The sequence below is a fragment of the Doryrhamphus excisus genome, chromosome 5 (assembly GCF_030265055.1).
Source record: "Doryrhamphus excisus isolate RoL2022-K1 chromosome 5, RoL_Dexc_1.0, whole genome shotgun sequence".
Lineage (NCBI taxonomy): Eukaryota > Metazoa > Chordata > Actinopteri > Syngnathiformes > Syngnathidae > Doryrhamphus > Doryrhamphus excisus.
This window is the reverse complement of record NC_080470.1, coordinates 3,942,579-3,967,094: the sequence shown is the minus strand read 5'-3', so window position 1 is coordinate 3,967,094 and position 24,516 is coordinate 3,942,579. Positions and strand designations below refer to the sequence as shown.

The window sequence follows — 24,516 nt, the reverse complement described above, 5'->3', positions numbered from 1 at the left end:
GAAGATTGCTTTTATAGTTATTAGCCCATATTTCCACACAATAAGTAAGATATGGTAGAACCAGAGAGCAATAAAGAGTGTGGAGTGATTTCTGATTGAGAGCAAATTTTGCTTTGTTCAATATTGAAATATTTCTGGCCACTTTATGTTGTATTTTTGTAATATGAGGTTTCCAGCTCATATTTTCATCTATTGTGATCCCCAGAAATTTATTTTTGTTCACCCGTCTATTTGTATTTGCTGGTAGATGACATTTTTAGCTAATTGGTTAAGTATTTGTGATTTTAGAAATAAGGAGTTAGTATGTTCTCTGTAGGCGGCATTATGAATTATCCTTACTGACCTTTTTTTTGCAGTACATTTAACGAGTGAAGATTGCTTTTATAGTTATTACCCCATATTTCCATATTTCTGATTTGTTCTCAATCAGAAATCACTCCACACTTTTTATTACTCTCTGGTTCTACCATGTCTGACTTACTGTGTGGAAATATGGGGAAAGGTTTTTACCAATAATATCCACTTGGGGGCAGTATCACCATACATTAAAAAAAAGAACCGCCTCCAGCATCTTTTCACTTTTAACATTTTCTTTTTCTATAAAATGAAATCTTATAAGTTATACCACAGTATGAATCATACTTGTACACACGGTTAGGGTGATTAAATCCAACCAGGGTGAATAAAAGAAACGCTCACTTGCTCGCACTGTCCAGCTCATCATCATCAACAACCCCGAAGCCGAGATCTCGCGGGCCCGCGCTCACGGGAGACTTGTTGAAGTTATGCTGCTAATGAGAATCACACAGAAAAATGCAAAACATATATGAATAAGGAAGATGTGTTTGGGGGAGGGGGGGGGTCCTCCGAGGATGACGCTTGTTTTATTGGGCCTGAAACCCTAAGAGTTGAGAGAAAATGAGTCAAATTAGGGTCTTGGGGGGGTGAGAATCTTGAAGTGTTTTATCCAACTAAGCAGCTATGAGAGCAGGCCTGCTGCCGAAGAGCATGCTAACATGCACACACACACACACACATGGTGTTTGTCAGAGCAAAGTGCTGAATGATCAGTATGTGGCGCCGTTTAGTGACACAGCGGGTTTAATAAGCCACCTGTGTAACATGTTTCATGTGCGGGTTCAAGAAGAGACAGCAGCTTTTTACAAAGCAACGCGGGACCGCTTCCCATCTGCCGCGGGCCACTTATTAACATGGCCTCCACCGCCACGCACATGTTCCTCTCTCCTCTCTCGCCACCGCCGCACGTCTTCCAGCATCATCTCTCACCTTCTAATTGACATTCTTCTCACATGGCGGACATTTTTGTTGTTGTTGTTGTTTAAACCGTCCCCTCTGTGGTTTGGTTTCGTACACAAGAAAACATATGCGATGGGGGTGCTGCACATATTTAATGTTGCATTCTTTATAGCAGGGGCGTCCAAACTTTGTCCACCCAGGGACGCATAATTCCATTTTTTTTTACTTAAAAAAAACAAACAAAAAAAAAACAACCCATGCTGATAATGTATACCGAGGTGTTTTCTTTGGGTTTTATTACTACCAACTTTTTTTTTGCTTTTTACATTTTTTTAAACAAATATTTCATTCATTCATTTTCTACCGCTTTTCCTCACAAGGGTCGCGGGGGTGCTGGAGCCTATCCCACCTGTCTTCGGGCGAGAGGCTGGTGGCCAGCCAATCACAGTGCACATATAGACAAACAACCATTCACACTCACATTCATACCTATGGACAATTTGGAGTCGCTAATTATCCTAGCATGTTTTTGGAATGTGGGAAGAAACCGGAGTACCCGGAGAAAACCCACGCATGCACGGGGAGAACATGTAAACTCCACACAGAGATAGCCGAGGGTGGGGAAAGACAAAATAAGAAGCCAAAAAGTTACCACTTCCACACAAAATAGGAAGAGAACTCATTCATTCATTCATCCATTTTCTACCGCTTATCCTCACAAGGGTCGCGGGGGGTGCTGGAGCCTATCCCAGCTGTCTTCGGGCAAGAGTACACCCTGGACTGGTGGCCAGCCAATCACAGGGCACATATAGACAAACAACCATTCACACTCACATTCATACCTATGGACAATTTGGAGTCGCTAATTAACCTAGCATGTTTTTGGAATGTGGGAGGAAACTGGAGTACCCGGAGAAAAAACACGCATGCACGGGGAGAACATGCAAACTCCATACAGAGATGGCCGAGGGGGGGGGAAGACAAAATAAGAAGACAAAAAGTTACCACTTCCACACTAAATAGGAAGAGAACTCATTCATTCATTCATCCATTTTCTACCGCTTATCCTCACGAGGGTCGTGGGGGGTGCTGGAGCCTATCCCAGCTGTCTTCGGGCGAGAGAGGCGGGGTACACCCTGGACTGGTGGCCAGCCAATCACAGGGCACATATAGACAAACAACCATTCACACTCACATTCATACCTATGGACAATTTGGAGTCGCCAATTAACCTAGCATGTTTTTGGAATGTGGGAGGAAACCGGAGTACCCGGAGAAAACCCATGCGAAAACTTCTCTTTTCTGTTGCCCCACCCCCGCAAAAAAAACGTAAAAGACATATAAATACGTCTTTAGTAGCGAATGAGTAAATATTGAAAGTTTCTGCTATTTTTTTTCTCTGAATATTACGACCTCATATTTCGTCTTTATTCTCATACCGATACAAAGTTAAGGTCAAATGTATTTATATAGCACATTTCCAACAGGTACGGGCCCCAAAATGCTGCAATAAAACACAAAACTACACAAACATACCCAACAAGTGAAAATATAAAGCAGACCTAGTTAAACTAGATTTCTTCTGTGTAAAAAACTGTTTTGTGCTCATAATTCTGGGTGTCTGGAATGGACTAATTGGATTTACATGATTCCTTAAAGGGGACCTATTATGCTTATTCCACTTGTCTGACCTATAAATGTTGTTATAATGTTGTATTATGGTCTTTAACCACGCCAGAGGTTTGTGTATTTGGAAGTGAGCCGTGCAAGAAGTTTGGGATGGCTCTGAATTTCGGTTTTGGTTTCGACCTTTTGGAACGGATTAATGAGGAAAATGTCGGGAAAATGTTCCGAAATGCTCCTGAGGGTGACGGGACAGGGAGAAGGAACCAAAGGTCAGTATCAGTTGGGTGCACCGAGTCTCCATCAGCGCTCCGTGTATACCTGGCACAGCCTCATTTGGGACACACACACACACATACACACACAGTCCCAGTTCACAAAAAACAGCAACAACAAGTTAAAATGTGTGCAGTAGTCACTTAAGCCTCTCGGTCTTGGACCTAAGCAGGAACACATGTGGTGGCACAGTTGATTGGCCAACTCGCTGCCCTTCCATGGTAGCTCGGAGCTATAATGAAAGAGATTTGAGAGGGGCTCCGGGCCTGGGATCCCTAAACAGCATTTAATGGATTCCTGTGTCAGGGCAGTAAATCTGGGGCCAGTCTAACATGGCAGCCAACCACAGCGAGCCGACAGAGCGGAGATGCACCTGTGAAACACTTGGGGAGGGGCGGGAAACACACGCACACACACACACACACACATATGCTTTGTGTGTACCAGGCTGTTCATTTGAACATGTTTTTTTGGGGGAAGCGGGGCCCCTCTAGGTGTTTATTAAAGCAAGGTGAAGCCCAACATAAGCAGACACAGGTCACAGGGCCCGCATGCCACTCTGATCTCGGTTACAGCTTTGGTACCGTCTGTCCGAAAAAGGAAGTTCCGCAGGGAGCCGTAAACGGACGCTCCCTCCCTATACACGGCCTCGTCAATTTGTCATTGCCTCGCTCGGCGTTGACCCCCCCGAGCACAGCGGTTACACCGAAACAGTTTCCAACAACTTGCTTTTCACACTTTTTCGACACAGACTTCCTGAAGAGCAGCGATTTATCTGACTCAGCGGATTTAGGTCTTGGCTCTAGTTGGGATGTAATCTTCAGATTTAAAGATTTTAGACGTATTTTGAGGATGTAGGCCAAAATTGGAATCGAAACTGTCCATAAATCCTCTAATATTTTTCAATTAAATAGTGTAATCCCTCACTTATCACTGTGAATTGGTTCCATACCTGAGTGTGATAAGTGGATTTTGGCCAAGTAGGATTGCTTCTTAATAAAATTGAATATTTTTCAAAGTTAGAGCATCGAAAATCTATCTACAACCCTCAAAAAATGTGCTTTTGTTAAACACTATGAGAGCTCTCCAGACATCAAATAACACCCCTATAGTCAACTTTACACTGGTAAAGGTGGAATTTATCTTCATCTTAAAGATTTTTAGACGTACTCTGAAGATGGTAGGCCAAAATTGGAATCGAAACTGTCCATAAATCCTCTAATATTTTTCAATTAAATTGTGTAATCCCTCACTTATCACTGCGAATTGGTTCCATACCTGAGCGTGATAAGTGTATTTTATCCAAGTAGGATTGCTTTTTAATAAATTGAATATTTTTTTAAGCTAGAGCATAGAAAATCCATTTACAACTTTCTAAATATATATATTTTAAGAATAATTAGAGCCCTCCAGACATGAAATAACACCCCTATAGTCACCTTTACACTTGTAAAGGTGGAATTTATCTTCGGGATGTCGGGATGTTACAGGACAACCTTGGCACTTTCTAACCTTGAGGGTCTCTTGCTCGGTGCTAGCATGATGACTTTTAGCATGTTAGCATTTTAGCTAATTTACTCATGTCTAAAGGCAAATACATGGAATGATGTGGGGACACTATCGGACCGCCTGGACACTTTTGGGACTTGAGGCTGTCTTGCTAGGTGCTAGCATGATGACTTTTAGCATGTTAGCTAATTTACTCATGTCTAAAGGCAAATACATGGAATGATGTGGGGACACTATCGGACCGCCTGGACACTTTTGGGACTTGAGGCTGTCTTGCTAGGTGCTAGCATGATGACTGTTAGTATGTTAGCATTTTAGCTAATTTACTCATGTCTAAAGGCAAATACACACGTGGCATGATATGGGGACACTATGGGACTGCCCCAAACTTTTCGGGACCTGAGGCTGTCTTGCTAGGTGCTAGCATGGTAGCCGTTAGCATATTTTTTAAAGTTAGAGCATAGCAAATCTATCTACACCCCTCTAAAAATATGCTTTTTTTTTACATTATTAGAGCCCTTCAGACATGAAATAACACCCCTATAGTCACCTTTACACTTGTAAAGGTGGAATTTATCTTCAGCTTAAAGATTTTTAGACGTATTTTGAAAATGGTAGGCCAAAATAGTATTGAAAGTGTCCATAAATTCTCGAATACGTTTCAATTAAATTGTGTAATCCCTCACTTATCACTGTGAATTGGTTCCATACCCGACCATGATAAGTGTATTTTGGCCAAGTAATGGCTTCTTGAAAATTGAATATTTTTTTAAATTAGAGCATAGAACGGACGCTCCCTCGCTATACACGACCTTGTCAATTTGTCATTGCCTCTCTTGGCGTTGACCCCCCGCCCCCGAGCACAGCGGTTACACCGAAACAGTTTCCAACAACTTGCTTTTCACACTTTTTCGACGCAGAGTTCCTGAAGAGCAGCGATTTATCTGACATGTGAACTCTGATGAACTGTGCGGAAAAATGTAAAGAACAAAAAAAGCGTGTTTAAGATCGGAGGCACCCGCAGTCAAATATAGTCATGCCCCCGGCCTGACAGCACAGAGGAAATCATGAAATAGAAGAACAACAGATTATCATACTGCTGCTCCATTAGCTCCTTGCTGTGGGGCTAATGGGGAAGCTGAAAGGTGCAAATGAAAAAGTCACTTCCTGTCTCACATTTTCTACCTCTGCTGTCACGTAAATTAAAAAAAAAAAAAAAAAACTAAAAAATTACAGCAAAATGACCTCCAGCCCCGCGTTACGTCTTTCCTTATCATTTTTAACATTTCACAGCTTTGATCCAAGTTCAGGCGGACTTGGCCAAAGAGCAAAAGAATACCTTCAGTATTTTTGGACATAAAAGGTTTCAGCCTGTGAGTAAATTAGAAACCGAAAACTCTGACCTCATCCTCACCACCTTCACGTTCCTCATGCAAAAAAAAAAAAAGTTTCCACATCTGATGCAACACATTGCATTTGGTTTCTGGTTGTAAGAGAAAAATCAAGTCATCAGCATCCATTTAGTCGGCTGCATTTTGAAGAAACAAACTTCCCCCTTGCATGACCACTTACAACCCAACCAACTCTGCTTCTCTGTGACGTGGCCAAAACGCTTACGGGGAGGCCTTAAAAGCCCCCGCCGTACATTATGCATTTCATAGGGTATTTCTAAAGTGGGCACTGATCTCACAGCTTGGCAGTTTATGTAAAGAGATGCCGGTAAAAATGCAAACAAACCTTGGGGGAGAAGGCTGAGTTTTGTGCAGAAGTGACGGCCAAGTCTTGCCTGTTTAAGAGCAACGCGCTCCAAAGAAGGGGGGAGGAAAAACACCGTTTGAGACAAGATCCAGTGCTCGCTCGTCCAACTGGCCGTCGCTCAAAGCAAACTTAAACAGGAGCCGTATAAAAGAAGGAAAATACGCTTTATGCTTATTCTATTAGACCTAAACTTGACTTATACAGTGGTGGCCATGCAGTACCAAGACGCCGCCACCAGATGGCACTTTGGTTTCAGATATCCTGTGACACAAGCTGAGCTCCAATATACACCTTTTGCTTTGGGGGAAAAAAAAAGCCTTTTCATATACATTGTAAATAAATTAAATTGGTAGATTGTGGTCTGGGAACACTAAACGCTTGAGTAGAAAAAGTTTGCAATACATCACCGAATTGTCAGTGAAATAGTTCCCATTATTCAGGTTTAAAAATGTGCTTTTTCATTTACTAAAAATATATATGCAGTGGATAAAGAAAAACAAAAGAACGCTGACATGTAACCTGCACATAATCTTATCTGTCAGGGAGTTAATATAAAGTTTAAAGAAACATATCACGTCACATTACTCATAACTTGACACTCATAGTACAGCCCTTTTCACTAAATTATCAACTGGATTTAGGTCTTGGCTCTAGTTGGGATGTAAGGTTGGGCTCATTGTTTTGCTGAAAAATGGAATTTATCTTCAGATTAAAGATTTTAGACGTATTCTGAAAATGGTAGGCCAAAATGGAATCGAAACTGTCCAGAAATCCTCTAATACTTTTCAATTAAATTGTGTAATCCCTCACTTATCACTGTGAATTGGTTCCATACCTGAGCGTGATAAGTGTATTTTGGCCAAGTATGCCTCCTTCTTGATAAATTGAATGTTTTTTTAGGTTAGAGCATAGAATATCTATCTACAACCCTCTAAAAATATGCTTTTTTTTAACATTATTAGAGCCCTTCAGACATGAAATAACACCCCTATAGTCACCTTTACACATAAAATGGAGGAATTTATCTTCCGCTTAAAGATTTTAGACATATTCTGGAGATGGCGGGCCAAAATGGAATCGAAACTATCCATAAATCCTCTAATACTTTTCAATTAAATTGTGTAATCCCTCACTTATCACTGAGAATTGGTTCCAGACTCGACCATGATAAGTGTATTTTTCAGCAAGTTGGATTCCTTTATGATAAATTGAATATTTTTGAAGCTAGAGCATAGAAAACCCATCTACAACCTTCTAAATATATATATTTTAAGAATTATTAGAGCCCTCCAGACATGAAATAACACCCCTATAGTCACCTTTACACTCGTAATGGTGGAATTTATCTTCTGCTTAAGGATTTTAGACATAGTCTGAAGATGTTGGGCCAAAATGGAATAGAAACTGTCCATTAAAAAAAAAACAAAAAAAACTTTTCAATTAAATTGTGTAATCCCTCATGGTTCCAGACCTGAACGTGATAAGTGTACTTTTGCCAAGTGGGATTCCTTCTTGATAAATTGAATATTTTTGAAGTAGAAAACCCAACCACACACTTCTAAATATAGTTATTTTTACAATAGAGCCCTCCAGACATGTGATAACACCCCTAAAGTCACCTTTACACTTATATTACCCAACATAGTAGACATAACTCATACAAGACTCATACGTTAGCATTGTTGGAGTGCCTTTGAGCACAGCATGCTTCCCATGGTGGCTAGTACTGTCACCTAGTGACCAGTGTAGAATACTAGATATTACATATTTGTCTTCTGAATGCCTTGTATTTGTATTCTTTTAGCCATTTTTATCCATGTAAATGATGAATTTAGGCCAGGAATACATAAAATGTGATTAAATATGCACAATGATAATTTATGAATTTATTTTTGATAAACCATGATGGAGGAAGCTGTGAAAAACAAACCGGAGCAACTCTATATATTAAGTACTGAAATATTACATGTATGTATTTACTTTAATTAACATTAAGGGTGTGTTTTGTTTCAAATCACCTATATTTGAAATCATATAATGGTAATGTTTTTATTTCATTTGAACATGCATCAGATTACAATTGAATGCATCCCATAATCAGTTCACAGTTCCACATGTCCAAAAGGAGTAGGAAGAAGCAAAGCTTATTAAATCCTACCCCTCCATCTGGTACTTCAATCAGTAACTGTTACATTTGTTCACTTCCTGCTTTCCATAATACAGTTTAAGGTTTTATTTTTTATTTTTTATTATTATTAATTTTTTTATAATGTACAGTGTACCGAAGTAGGAGGTGATATGACCATCCAATGACATAATGGTTACCATAGTAACTGTCAATATAGTGATATATATAGCACATCGTGCTATTCAAAACTCTTCATCCTTGTATTTAGCAAACATCTGGTACTTTTACAATCAGTAACTGTTACATTTGTTCACTTCCTGCTTTCCATAATACAGTTTAAGTTTTTTAATTTTTCATTATTATTATTTTTTTAATAATGTACCTGGTACCGAAGTAGGAGGTGATATGACCATACAATGACATTATATATACTGTGCGTACATTTCATGCATTTTTTCCAAATGACACATTTTATACTGGTATATGAGTTTTACGCTGATGGAATCCAACACAGCCACCCATGCATGTATTGAATTGATCCACACACGGAGTTCTAACACTTCCTTTCTGTGTGAGGAAAGGAAACCAGAGGGGGCCTGGCCACGATCCTGCTGGTTGTCATTGTCCATAAGTTAGTCTCAGTCACCTCTCGTCTTTATACAGCTGTCACTCTGTGGCCCCGTGACAAGGCGTGACAACACATGCACAGACGTACGCCACTGCCAAGAAGCCTGATGCCTTCGTCCGGCCACAATGAAAAGCTTGCAGTGCAAAACCAACATCCTAAATGAACGGACACACACACACACACACACACATAAAACCACAAAGCAGCCAGAACAGTAGTTGTTATTTGAAGGCTGCAGTCTTGTTTTTGTCAAACGAAAAGGGATCCTCCTCCATTCCTAATCAACAAGCTCTCCAAAATGTTCCTCGTCACCCGCATTGCTCAGCATTGGCTGAACTGTGCACACGTAAGACAGCGACACACACACACACACACACACAGTGTGAACTTCACTCATTATTTTTATACGATTCGTTAAAAAGAGCTGATCCGGGTATGGTTCCGTCGAGTAGCGGTTTCTAAAAATGAGTCATGAAAAAAAATAAGGCAATGCGGTTTTCTTTTCATCAAAGGAGAATGGAATGTTTTGCGTCAAATCACATTTTTGCAAGGTTTGGTTGCCGTCGGATCAGGTCACATGATTCGTCCGTGGGCCGGTTTGTCAAAAACACACAGAGAAGCAATTGCTGGTTATAAATATGGGAAATGGACAGGTCTCTTTAAACATATAAATAAACAAACACTGCGGCCAATTCCACCTTTATCAGTTAGAAAAACGTAAACACTGGGTTATGTACTGTACATGCAGTTAAGACACATGATTTACATTTTTTTAGTTCTTTTTTTAATTTAGTAAATGGCTACTTTTTGGGCAAAAAAGGTTCGAAAAGTTGTTAAATAATTCTTTGCAAATGGTCTCAAACTGGGACCCATATTTTCCCTCTTTTCTAATATATTTCAAACCCAACCACTAACTATAGGTGTTTGCTTTGTATTAATTTGGTCCATATATGGCCTAACCGATGACTCAATTAATCGAAACAACACGCTTAGATTAATCATGAAGAAAATGCTAATGATTGTATTCATATGTACATTTTTTTTTTACTGAGCTATTAAACCAACATTTAGATTTTCTAAAAAAAAAAACCAACTGAAATTAAAGATGTGTGTTTTCAATGCAATTCTAAAAATTAATCGATTAACCGATTAATAGTTGCAGCCCTAAAACAAACAAATTTATTTAGCTTTTAAACCCTTTTAAATATTAAACACACATAACTATGTGGCCAAAGTGCATTTAAAAATGATTTATATATTTATAATATTTCACTAATATCTGTGTGATTAATATAAATACCAAGAAAGAAGATGACTTAAATACAGCTTCATGTATGAACAATTAAGTTCAAACTGTGTTAACATTTCAAGCAAGTGGATGACAATTAATCGAAACGACACGCTTAGATTAATCAACTAAGAAAATGCTAATGATTGTATTCATATGTACATGTATTGTTTTACTGAGCTATTAAACCAACATTTAGATTTTCTGAAGAAAAAAAAACAGAAATAAAGATGTGTGTTTTTAATGCAAGTCAAAAAATTAACTGACCGATAAATCGATTAACCGATTAACCGATTAATTGTTGCAGGCCTGAAACAAACAAATTTATTTTGTTTTTAAACCCTTTTAAACATACTATATTTTTTGCTTCATATTCATTTGGTCCACATATGGCCTAACGGATGACTCAATTAATCGAAACAACACGCTTAGATTAATCATCTAAGAAAATGATGATTGTATTCGTATGTACATTTATTTTTTTTACTGAGCTATTAAACCAACATTTAGATTTTCTGAAAAAAAAAAAACAGAAATTAAAGATGTTTTTAATGCAATTAAAAAAATCTACTGACCGATTAATTGATAAACCGATTAATAGTTGCAGCCCTAAAACAAACAAATTTATTTTGTTTTTAAACCCTTTTAAACACTAAAACACACATACCTATGTGACCAAAGTGCATTTAAAAATGATTTATATATTTATAATATTTCACTAATATCTGTGTGATTAATATAAATACCAAGAAAGAAGAATATGTATGAATAATTAAGTTCAAACTGTGTTAACATTTCAAGCGAAGTGGATGACTATATTTTTTTACGGTGGGGGGGGGGACATTGCCCCTAGCAGGTTTTTTTTATTTTTACCTGCAACACTTAACCTTTATTTAACCATCTTATTCCCACTGAGGTTGGTTTCTGGCATTGAACACCTGGTCCAGAGAGAACAATAGTACCGAGACCTGATAGCGAGGTGAAGGAAAAAAGGCAGGAAGAGGAGAAAGAAATAAAGATAAGATGGCTAAAGCTGTTCTTGGGTAACACTGTACATGGAGAGCATATATGCTAGCATCTTTAAAAATAGAATAAAAAGGTGATTAATCTGTTTTATGTTTTTACATGTATTTTACATGATGTATATACGGCGGGTTGGGTTAGGGTAAACACTTGAAGAGTGATGAGGATGTACTGCTGGACAATGTAAAAACACACAAACAGCTGTGGGACACGCACTCCTGGGTCCTATGTGACCCTCCTCCAATGGTCTCCAGGGACCCGTTACCGTGGCAATGAGCAGCCCCTAATGGCACGGACACGTGTGTGTGAGAGTGTGTATCCTTAACACGGCGCGTGCATGTTTGTAGGTGTGTGTATGTTAACTGTTAATCTGTGTACATCCTTTGTGTGTGTATATGTGTGTGTGTGTGTGTGCACTCGCTTGGAGGAGGGTGTCCGAGGGGGAGGCCTTTGGAAAAAAAAAAAGCCCTAATTGCCGTTCCTCTGCTTTCCCTCCCTCCCTCAGGCCTTCGCACCTTCTTGTGTGCTAAGAATTTGCAGCTCGGCCGCGCACACACACACACACTGGACACACAATGCTAATTAGGCACCGTACAATTTCTCCTAATCACACTCTTACATGAGCGTGACCAAAATGTCACGGCGTGCATGCGGGCATTATGTTAAAAATGGAAGTTGCCATGTTTTAATATATAACAACGGGAACTTAAATGTATGTATCCCTGAGGATGCATGCATGCACGTGTTTAAGTACTGTCCAGACTTGCGCAGATTTAATCACTGGAGCAGGGGTCTCAAACACGCGGCCCGCGGGGCCAAATGTGGCCCGCAGGACACTAGTTTGAGGCCCCCAGCCTTGATATGAAAGTTTAATGTTAGTGCGGCCCACGCAAGTTTGATATGGATGCTGTATGGTATCATGTACCCAGAAAAAAACGTTACGTTTGATTAATGTTCATGTTAAAGTTTAAATAACTGTTAATAGTTAATCCTCCCTATCCGTGTGGAAGTGGTAAGTTTTTGGCTATTTAAGTTGAAAGGAAATAACTTGAAGGCTACCGTTTAGGTCGCTAGCTCTCTAGTTTGCGAGTTAGCATGTGTCTCAAGACCCTGCAGTTGCGCAATATGTTGTAAATAAAAAGAGTATAAATGTGACTATAGTCTTGTTTTGTCATGTCTATAAAAAAGATTTAAAAAAACATAAAGAATTATCTCTCAGAAAATACTTAGCAAAATATGTATAAATCAGGGGTCTCAAACACGCGGCCCGCGGGCCAAATGTGGCCCGCAGGACGCTAGTTTGAGGCCCCCAGCCTTGATATGAAAGTTTAATGTTAGTGCGGCCCGCGCAAGTTTGATATGGATGCTGTATGGTATCATGTACCCAGGAAAAAATATTACGTTTGATTAATGTTCATGTTAAAGGTTAAATAACTGTTAATAGTTGTCCTCCCTATCCGTGTGGAAGTGGTAAGTTTTTGGCTATTTAAGTTGAAAGGAAATAACTTGAAGGCTACCGTTTAGGTCGCTAGCTCTCTAGTTTGCGAGTTAGCATGTGTCTCAAGACCCTGCGGTTGCGCAATATGTTGTAAATAAAAAGAGTATAAATGTGACTATAGTCGTGTTTTGTCATGTCTACAGGGCTCTAATAATGCTTTGTTCGTTTTAATCTGAAAAAATAATTTGTCTACCCACCAACTATATGTGGTTTCTTAAGTTTTTATTATTTGCTGTTTTATTATTATTATTATATTTATTTATTACTGATTGATTTTCTTTATTGTTGATTTGTTTATTTATTTTTCATCTTCTAAAAATTAAGATATTTGAGAAAAGTGGAATGTTTTATCAGAGCTTTTATTGTAGAAAATCGGAACAAAAGCAAAGTTTATTCATTTTTCTGTTTTTAATAAATGCGTTTCTTTTGTTTTTTTTGTAAAACCTGAAGCAGCCCAGCCTCACCCAGTCCCTAGCTCCAGTGGCCCCCAAGTAAATTGAGTTTGAGGCCCCTGCACTAAAGTAGAAAAAGTCAATGTTTACAGTAACCCGACACTGCAGTACACTCTAAGCTCACTTTACGTACTTTGTGTACATATACACACAACAACAATACACAACCCAAATTTACAGTGCACAGGCAAGTCTTTGACAGGAAATGCTAACCGGCACAGGATTTGCTTCAGAGAGAGCTTGTTGCATGAAGTTGAAGGAAAAATAAAATGCTGCTGATTACATTTGGCACTCTGACAAAGTGATAGTTTTAAGAGGTGCTACTCGGCAAAGGGCGAGGTAAAAAATAATGAGTGTTGGGATGGAGAAAAAAGGAGAGGAGAGCAATGAGAGGAACGCGGAGGTGGAAGTCTGATCCATGACGGTCAAGCTCTGGCGTGATCAGTGCAGCAGTAGTTAACTCATCTGGTGTGTGTGTGTGTGTGTGTGTGTCATACCCGTCTCATCCTCTGTAGTCGCCTTGGAGACAGGCTCTTGGTGCTCGTGGGGGACCCTGCACAGACCGTTATCCCCTCTTCTTCTCCTTCCTGTGAGGAAGAAACAGGGAAGCTAAATATGATGTTTGGTGTTGGTGTACAAGATGTTAAAACTTCAAAAATCCCACGGTGGCTGTGCTCCAAGACCTCCCAGACTCTGTGCTACGTAAACAAATGCATAATTTTCCACGCAAGATTTTGCAATTGTTATTGTTTTGGTGATAAATCAGTTATGTCACATTTTTTTTACATTTTTTTTAAATGTGTCAGAATGCAAGAAGCTAAATTTAATTTAATTCTATTGTATAACTACTTTATCTGCACTCTTCACGTTTAATTAACCTCTATGGAATGATTTTATGTCATGATTTGAGAATAATTTGATTTTTTTTGTAATGATTTTAACTTGTATTCCATAAAATAGTGTGAATTACCTCATCTATAAATAAAGTTGGTCATTTCCAATGTGTTACTTCACATCATTTTATATCTCCAAGGTTACGAAAGACTTATTATTATTACTTTATTATTACTTTTATTACTTTATTATTACTTAGTATTATTTGCGAATGATACCACTGCTTTTTCTTCTGGAGGGAGTACAGACAAAATCATTAGAAAGGTCAGAGAAGAAATAGTCACACTAAAAAGATGGTTTGATGATAATAGATTGTCCTTGAACCTAAATAAAACTAAAATCATGCAGTTTGCTAACAGCAGAAAGGACACGCACCAGCAAATACAAATAAACGATGTAGACATTGAAAGGGTGAACGAAAATAAATTTCTGGGGATCACAAAAGATGAAAATATGACCTAGAAACCTCATATTACAAAATATACAACATAAGGTGGCCAGAAATATTTCAATATTGAACAAAGCAAAATTTGTTCTCAATCAGAAATCACTCCACACTCTTTATTGCTCTCTGGTTCTACCATATCTTACTTATTGTGTGGAAATATGGGCTAATAACTATAAAAGCAATCGTCACTCGCTAAATGTACTGCTAAAAAAGGTCAGTAAGGATAATTCATAATGCCGCCTACAGAGAACATACTAACTCCTTATTTCTAAAAATCACAAATACTTCAACTTGCTGATATAGTTCATCTTCAAACAGCTAAAATAATGCATAAGGCTAAAAATAACCAATTAGCTAAAAATGTCATCCAATACTTCTCTACAAGAGAGGAGAAATATGATCTCAGGGAAGAAGTACATTTGAAACACTTCTATGCTAGGACTACGTTAAAAAGCCATAGCATTTCAGTATGTGGAATCAAACTATGGAATGGATTGAGTAAGGAAATCAAACAATGCACAACGATGAGCCAATTCAAGAAACAATACAAGCAGTTGATGTTTGCTAAATACAAGGATGAAGAGTCTTGAACCAGTCATGATGTGCTATACAGTGGGGCAAAAAAGTATTTAGTCAGCCACCAATTGTGCAAGTTCTCCCACTTAAAAAGATGAGAGAGGCCTGTAATTTTCATCATAGGTACGCTTCAACTATGAGAGACAAAATGAGAAAAAAAAATCCAGATAATCACATTGTTTGATTTTTAAAGAATTTATTTGCAAATCATGGTGGAAAATAAGTATTTGGTCACCTACAAACAAGCAAGATTTGTGGCTCTCACAGACCTGTAAGTTCTTCTTTAAGAAGCTCCTCTGTCCTCCACTCGTTACCTGTATTGATGGCACCTGTTTGAACTGGTTATCAGTATAAAAGACACCTGTCCACAACCTCAGACAGTCACACTCCAAACTCCACTATGGCCAAGACCAAAGAGCTGTCAAAGGACATCAGAAACAAAATTGTAGACCTGCACCAGGCTGGGAAGACTGAATCTGCAATAGTTAAGCAGCTTGGTGTGAAGAAATCAACTGTGGGAGCAATTGTGAGAAAATGGAAGACCTACAAGACCACCGATAATCTCCCTCGATCTGGGGCTCCACGCAAGATCTCACCCCGTGGGGTCAAAATGATAACAAGAACGGTGAGCAAAAATCCCAGAACCACACGGGGGGACCTAGTGAAAGACCTGCAGAGAGCTGGGACCATATTAACGAAGGCTACCATAAGTAACACACTCCGCCGCCAGGGACTCAAATCCTGCAGTGCCAGACGTGTCCCCCTGCTGAAGCCAGTACATGTCCAAGCCCGTCTGAAGTTTGCTAGAGAGCATTTGGATGATCCAGAAGAGGATTGGGAGAATGTAATATGGTCAGATGAAACCAAAATAGAACTTTTTGGTATCAACTCAACTCGTCGTGTTTGGAGGAGAAAGAATGCTGAGTTGCATCCAAACAACACCACACCTACTGTGAAGCATGGGGGTGGAAACATCATGCTCTGGGGCTGTTTTTCTGCAAAGGGACCAGGACAACTGATCCGTGTAAATGGGAGAATGAATGGGGCCATGTATCGTGAGATTCTGAATGAAAACCTTCTTCCATCAGCAAGGGCACTGAAGATGAAACGTGGCTGGGTCTTTCAGCATGACAACGATCCCAAACACACCGCCCGGGCAACGAAGGAGTGGCTTCATAAGAAGCATTTCAAGGTCCTGGAGTGGCCTAGCCAGTCTCCAGATCTCAACCCCATAGAAAATCTTTGGAGGGAGTTGAAAATCCGTGTTGCCCAGCGACAGCCCCTAAACATCACTGCTCTAGAGGCGATCTGCATGGAGGAATGGGCCAAAATACCTACAACAGTGTGTGAAAATCTTGTGAAGAGTTACAGAAAACGTTTGATCTCTGTCATTGCCAACAAAGGGTATATCACAAAGTATTGAGATGAACTTTTGTTTTTGACCAAATACTTATTTTCCACCATGATTTGCAAATAAATTCTTTAAAAATCAAACAATATGATTATCTGGATTTTTTTTTCTCATTTTGTCTCTCATAGTTGAAGCGTACCTATGATGAAAATTACAGGCCTCTCTCATCTTTTTAAGTGGGAGAACTTGCACAATTGGTGGCTGACTAAATACTTTTTTGCCCCACTGTATATATCACTATATTGACACTTACTATGGTACACATTATGTCATTGGATGCTCATATCACCTCGTACTTCGGTACGAGGTACATTATTTAAAAAAAAAACAAAAAAAACCAAACTGTATTATGGAAAGCAGGAAGTGAACAAATGTAACAGTTACTGATTGTAAAAGTACCAGATGGAGGGGTAGGATTTAATAAGCTTTGCTTCTTCCTACTCCTTTTGGACATGTGGAACTGTGAACTGATTATGTGATGCATTCAATTGTAATCTGATGCATGTTCAAATGAAATAAAACCACTACCATTAACCTCTATGGAATGATTTTATGTCATGATTTCAGAATAATTTGATTTTTTTTTGTAATGATTTTAACTTGTATTCAATAAAATAGTGTAAATGACCTCGTCTATAAATAAAGTTGGTCATTTCCAATGTATTACATGTGCCTGCCATACACTAGTAAATGAAATTGTGGTGTCATAGGGTGAAAACTACTAACTTCGAGTGACTTCATGACATAAATAAAACTGGCCCACACTCCGACCACTCTCACAAATACGGGCCACGCATAAGAGATAAAATTCATGAAACTTGTAGATGTTGAGGGTAGATCTTGTTGGTGTTCATTTGCATCTGGCAACAATCTCTTAAGAGAACCGAATTCTCTTAGTTGACTTCTAACAGCACGAGAAATATCTTATTTGCAAATTTCAATTAAAGACATTTCCCTTTTGCCGTTTACAAGCGTGTTCGTATTTAGCAGAAGGCTGCATGTTGCTCATCATCTGCGCCCCCCCCCCTCTGCTTCAGTTTCCTACTGACAGATCAAAACTGCTTTTGCCTTATCAAACCCAGCAGGCTTATGGAAACATACACCTCGTTACATTAGCTTTGAGGAAATCACAGGCTCGCTGATGAAATATGCAGACAATAAAGGGGAAAGAAGAGGGGCGCTGGGGCTCGGGTGACATGACAGGCCATAGCCAGAGGGGCGTTGGTTAAAAATGTACAGGCATGAACAAAGCGCTGAGCAGGCTTCAGCAGTCATTAAAGAGTCCTGCGCAGGAATCACACGCTCCATGTAAAGCAGCCTTTCCGCTTCTTGCAGAGGAGAGCGTATGTGTGTATGTGTGTGTGTGTGTGTGTTTTCTGCAACAGGGTTGTGTGTGCATGCATGCTAGTATGGGTGTGTGTGCATGCGAGGTGCTCACCCGTGCTTTCAAGCGGCCTTTTATATCCCGGATGCCCCGCTTGGCGTGACTTTTGGCCTGTGAGGAAACATGCATACATACACATTATCAATACAAAAACCACCTCTCTTCTCATTTTCAATTTTGGGTGTTGTGTCAGTTCTGCAAGAGCTTTACCTTAGTCACTGCTGTATTGATAAGCGCTCCTCCTCTCTGTTGCAAAAAGAAAAAAAAACAGTTAAAAAGTCAGAGTGGGAACTCATACTAAACAACATTTAATGATGAATGTATGTATGCAGGCGGCACGGTGGAGTAGTGGTTAGCGCACAGACCTCACAGCTAGGAGACCAGGGTTCGATTCCACCCTGCGTGGGTTTTCTCCGGTTTCCTCCCACATTCCGATAATTGATAATTGATACCTATCTACCTGTATGTAATAATACTGGTATATAATGGTGTTTGATGCAGTTGCAAGTGATGATGATGGCTGGGTTTGTTTGACAGATGAGGAACATTTTGATGAGTTGGTACAGCTAAGAGACCCGAGTTCGATTCCACCCTCGGCCATCTCTAGTGTGGAGTTTGCATGTTCCACACCCATGTGTCGGTTTTCTCCAGGTACTCCGGTTTCCTCCCACATTCCAAAAACATGCTAGGTTAATTGGCGACTCCAAATTGTCCATAGGTATGAATGTGAGTGTGAATGGTTTGTATATATGTGCCCTGTGATTGGCTGGCCACCAGTCCAGGGTGTACCCTGTCTCTCGCCCGAAGACAGCTGGGATAGGCTCCAGCACCCCCGCAACCCTCGTGAGGATAAGCGGTAGAAAATGGATGAATGAATGAATGAGTTCTCTTCCTATTTTGTGTGGAAGTGGTAACTTTTTGGCTTTTTATTTTGTCTTTCTCCACCCTCGGCCATCTCTGTGTGGAGTTTGCATGTTCTCCCCGTGCATGCGTGGGTTTTCTCCGGGTACTCCGGTTTCCTCCCACATTCCAAAAACATGCTAGGTTAATTGGTGACTCCAAATTGTCCATAGGTATGAATGTGAGTGTGAATGGTTGTTTGTCTATATGTGCCCTGTGATTGGCTGGCCACCAGTATACCCCGGTGTACCCCGCCTCTCGCCCGAAGACAGCTGGGATAGGCTCCAGCACCCCCGCGACCCTCGTGAGGAAAAAGCGGTAGAAAATGAATGAATGAATGAATGTATGTATGAGCTGAACTTATGCATTATGTATAAATTCATCCAAACATCCTTAGTCGTATGAGAAATATTTAAGCGTAGTAAAAGTTTAAAGCGAAAATATGGTTATAAAAAAAATATGGTTACTTTATGTCATGCCGCCAAACTGCATTCCGAGTATGAAACAAAGCACATGCTGGCAGGTCTGCTCTAAAAATCAACGTCTAAAGGTCAATTTCACTCCAGAATGAATTCATGCTTAATACTTCATTTACATGGGGAGGCTATATAGGCTACACTAACATAACAAGCCAGCGAGTCCAACAAGCAAGTTAATTGTAAGGAAGTTAATCGAGCTCCCGATCTCATAACATTATAGGTCCCCTTTAAAAATAAACATTACAAATTACAATTACAAATTGTGCGACATTTCAGTTATGTTTTATTTACAAAGTAGTACATCTCCGCACCCTGTGAATGTGACAGGCCACTTGGACTGTAGCTTTCCTGTGGGACAAACACGAGCTCCGAACGAGCTGGATTGCTTGTTTGTTTTGAAGACTAAATGTCACCATGGTTAAAAAAAAAATACAAAAAAAAAAAAGTCCCATTTGGAGGCTAGGTGGATAACTCTAGCTAGCGAGATGCCCCGAGAAAGAGTGTGAGCCGGGCAAAGTGTGTAAACCAGGGGTCTCAAACACGCGGCCCGCGGGACAAATGTGGGCCGCAGGACACTAGTTTGAGGCCCCCGCCTTGATATGAAAGTTTAATGTTAGTGCGGCCCGCGCAAGTTTGATATGGATGCTGTATGGTATCATGTACCCAGAAAAAATTATTACGTTTGATTAATGTTCATGTTAAAGGTTAAATAACTGTTAATAGTTATCCTCCCTATCCGTGTGGAAGTGGTAAGTTTTTGGCTTTTTAAGTTTAAAGGAAATAACTTGGAGGCTACCGTTTAGATCGCTAGCTCTCTAGTTTGCGAGTTAGCATGTGTCTCAAGACCCTGCAGTTGTGACTATAGTCGTGTTTTGTCATTTTTGTCATTTTATTATTATTATTATATTTATTTATTTATTACTGATTGATTGATTTTCTTTATTCTTGATTTGTTTATTTATTTTTCATCTTATTTTGTGTAGAAAAATAAAAATTAAGATATTTGAGAACAGTGGAATGTTTTATCAGAGCTTTTATTGTAGAAAATCGGAACCAAAGCACTGAAAAAGTTTGTATATTTTTCTGTTTTTAATAAATGCGTTTTTTTGTTTTTTTTTGCAAAACCTGATGCGGCCCAGCCTCGCCCAGACCCTAGCTCCAGTGGCCCCCTGGTAAAGTAAGTTTGAGACCCCTGCAATAAATAAATATTATGTGATTCTTTTTATGCATTAAAATGTAAAACGGGTCGGTGCTGACCCTAACACAAGAGGAAGGTTAAAAGTTAGGATATATGCAAAGTTCCTGTTATTTTGGTGAAAAAGGGAGGCCTGCATTTGTCTTAAGTGGAAAACTCACAAACTGTAAGATGCTGTTTATTAAAGAGCCACTATTTCTGGGTATACTCATCTACAAGCATCAATTGCAGGTTCATGTTGTAGTGTTATGTTACTACTAGCGTCATTTGATTTTTTTTTTTTTTTTACCCACGCACAAACCTTCCCACCGTCGACCCCGGAGCTAACTTGTCATTTAAAACCAAAGCGAATAAAAATCATTGCTTCATGTGTTGTCAACTGACCTAAAGAGAAACAATTTTCAATATCAAAGCCTGCAGCCAGCAGCTGTAAATAGCGCTGCAAATCCAACCTGAGCCAAACGGCGCTGACAGCTGGTAGTATCAATCACTCCATTACGTTTCAAGGCATTATGGAGGTTTTTATTTAGCAGCGGCGCATACGAGGGAGCGGAATTGACTGATTTTCTGCTTTGAGGACTGCAGACTGACATTTTGGAAGCCGATATCTTTCCACTGCCGCATCGTGCATCGCTGCGTTTTTTTGGTGTTCGGTAAAAAAGCACAAAGCGCTGGCTAAACAGCTAAATAGAGGAAAAAGGCAGCGTTTCAGAAGTCGGTGGAAGAAGAAAAGGGGAGGGCCGAGGTGAAGGCCCCTCTTATAGATCCCTGTCAGTCAGGAAATGTGAACTTTAACAAACCTTTGAAGAGCACTCTAGAGAACTAATTCAGTCCTAGCTGACGGCGGGGGGAGAACGAGAGTGAGAGTCGGTGTAGTGAGTGAGAGAAAGAGACAGATTGGATGGAGATGGGGGGGTTGGGGGGGGGGTGTCTGTGACAGAGAAGGAGGGAGATATAAAGAGACAGACAGAGGAAAAGAGCGTTGAAGAAGGAGGGAGATCTATGTTCCTGGCTTGGTTTGAACGCGGTAACGTCGATGTTTGCTGCCAAGATCAACACGTCATGTCCGCAGACGTCTTGTCATGTCAAATCTCTTCTGTCTCCACTGTCCTGCTGCACGCGCTGCTTCACACACCCCCAAAATGCAGTGCAGCTGCACCCCCGGACAACCGGGCTGCCCGTGTTCTCGGAGCCGAGACTTGAACGCAACGAGTTGTGTCAGTCACGCTTTTAATTAACTTTGAAAAAAAAAAAAATGGAGTGAAGGCTGAACGGGAGACATATAGTCAAGTATATAGAATAAAAGCAATTACGTATAAAGAGTCATGTGAATAGGGCGGCACGGTGGACGAGTGGTTAGCGCGCAGACCTCGCAGCTAGGAGACCAGGGTTCGATTTCACCGTCGGTGTGGAGTTTGCATGTTCTCCCCGTGCATGCGTGCATAGCATGATGTAAATGCAGGGCTGCACGGTAGTCCAAGTGGTTAGCACGCACAGCCTCACAGCTTAGAGATCCGAGTTCAATTCCACCCTGTGGAGTTTGCACGTTCTCCCCGTGCATGCGTGGGTTTTCTCCGGGTTCTCCGGTTTCCTCCCACATTCCGATAATTGATAATTCATACCTATCTACCTGTATGTAATAATACTAGTACATAATGGTGTTTGATGCAGTTGCAAGTGATGATGATGGCTGGGTTTGTTTGACAGATGAGGAACAGTATCACAAGTGACATTTTGATGAGTTGGTACAGCTAGGAGACCCAAGTTCGATTCCACCCTCGGCCATCTCTGTGTGGAGTTTGCATGTTCTCCCTGTGCATGCGTGGGTTTTCTCCGGGTACTCCGGTTTCCTCCCACATTCCAAAAACATGCTAGGTTAATTGGCGACTCCAAATTGTCCATAGGTATGAATGTGAGTGTGAATGGTTGTTTGTCTATATGTGTCCTGTGATTGGCTGGCCACCAGTCCAGGGTGTACCCCACCTCTCGCCCGAAGACAGCTGGGATAGGCTCCAGCACCCCCGCAACCCTCGTGAGGATAAACGGTAGAAAATTAATGAATGAGTTCTCCTCCTATTTTGTGTGGAAGTGGTAACTTTTTGGCTTCTTATTTTGTCTTTCCCCACCCTCGGCCATCTCTGTGTGGAGTTTGCATGTTCTCCCCGTGCATGCGTGGGTTTTCTCCGGGGACTCCGGTTTCCTCCCACATTCCAAAAACATGCTAGGTTAATTAGCGATTCCAAATTGTCCATAGGTATGAATGTGAGTGTGAATGGTTGTTTGTCTACTATATGTGCCCTGTGATTGGCTGGCGACCAGTCCAGGATGTACCCCGCCTCTCTCGCCCGAAGACAGCTGGGATAGGCTCCAGCATCCCCCGCGACCCTTGTGAGGAAAAGCGGTAGAAAATGAATGAATGAATGAATGAGTCATGTGAATACCTTTACAGTGTACATCCACTGCTGGTAGGACCTTGAGTTACCTGAGGGGATAATTAAAAAAGCAATAATTAATTCACTCATTCACAGCAGTACCAAATACAGTATGTACTTAAACATGGTAATATAGCCAGACATCCTCATGCATTGGAGACCAAATTATTTACTAAATATCAACATAGGGATTTTTTGCTTACTTATAAATATTGTTACAATGTTGTATTCTCGTGTTAAAGGATACCAAACTTTCAGATAATGAGGTTTGTGCATTTGGAAGTGAGACCTGAACGCTCAGTTTCAGAAAGTTTTTTTCTAACAACCATCCAGCCGGTGACTTCCTTATATGGGCGTGCCTGGCTGTTAGTTGTACAAGCTGAGTGGGCGGAATAAATTCTTGGAAATCCAAGAAAATACAGCTGGAATAGGTGCAGATTCTGGAAGATCTAGAAAACTTTCTGTGCAGGTGTAGCTGCTCTATAGGAGTCCACAGCTCAATACAAATGAGCCTTTAAACATTTAATAATATCCATATAGGCTGCACGGTGATCGAGTGTTTAGCGTGCAGGCCTCACTGCTAGAAGACCCGAGTTCAATTCCACCCACGGCCATCTTTGTGTGGAGTTTGCATGTTCTCCCCGTGCATGCGTGGGTTTTCTCCCACATTCCAAAAACATGCTAGGTTAATTGGCGACTCCAAATTGTCCATAGGTATGAATGTGAGTGTGAATGGTTGTTTGTCTATATGTGCCCTGTGATTGGCTGGCGACCAGTCCAGGGTGTACCCCGCCTCTCTCGCCTGAAGACAGCTGGGATAGCCTCCAGCACCCCCGCGACCCTCATGATGAATAGCGGTACAAAATGAATGAATGAATGTAATAATGGACGAGTGGTTAGCACGCAGGCCTCACAGCTAGGAAACCATGGTTCAATTCCACCCTCGGCCATCTCTGTGTGGAGTCTGCATGTTCTCCCCGTGCATGCGTGGGTTTTCTCCGGGTACTCCGGTTTCCTCCCACATTCCAAAAACATGCTAGGTTAATTGGCGACTCCAAATTGTCCATAGGTATGAATGTGAGTGTGAATGGTTGTTTGTCTATATGTGCCCTGTGATTGGCCCCAGCCTCTCTCGCCTGAAGACAGCTGGGATAGGCTCCAGCACCCCCGCGACCCTCGTGAGTACAACATATCATGAGGGTTGAGACAAAAAAAGGCACATTCTTGGAGATACTTCTATGTCTGCTGTATTAAAAAAAAAACCTTATTTCTTGCGCAATTGTTAGTGGACAGTGACGTTATGAGAAGATCTTAATTGGTATTTTTTTTTTCAAATAAAAAAACAGACATATCTGAG

The 24,516-nt window shown here is 40.5% G+C and overlaps 1 protein-coding gene across 3 annotated transcripts in view; it reads right to left on the bottom strand.

The window, feature by feature from the left end:
• The window catches only part of dennd1b (DENN/MADD domain containing 1B), a 180,408-nt gene that overhangs the window by 5,812 nt on the left and 150,080 nt on the right, over window positions 1-24,516 (bottom strand). For 2 of the 3 annotated variants that reach the window (XM_058072328.1, XM_058072330.1), the window contains 5 exons: window positions 23,169-23,209; window positions 18,364-18,399; window positions 18,208-18,264; window positions 13,938-14,027; window positions 700-791 (listed from right to left, as the gene is read on the bottom strand). In XM_058072328.1, the coding sequence (XP_057928311.1) occupies window positions 700-791; window positions 13,938-14,027; window positions 18,208-18,264; window positions 18,364-18,399; window positions 23,169-23,209 (316 nt within the window). The remainder of the gene's footprint in view (window positions 1-699; window positions 792-13,937; window positions 14,028-18,207; window positions 18,265-18,363; window positions 18,400-23,168; window positions 23,210-24,516) is intronic. The other variant, XM_058072329.1, reaches the window with a different exon arrangement.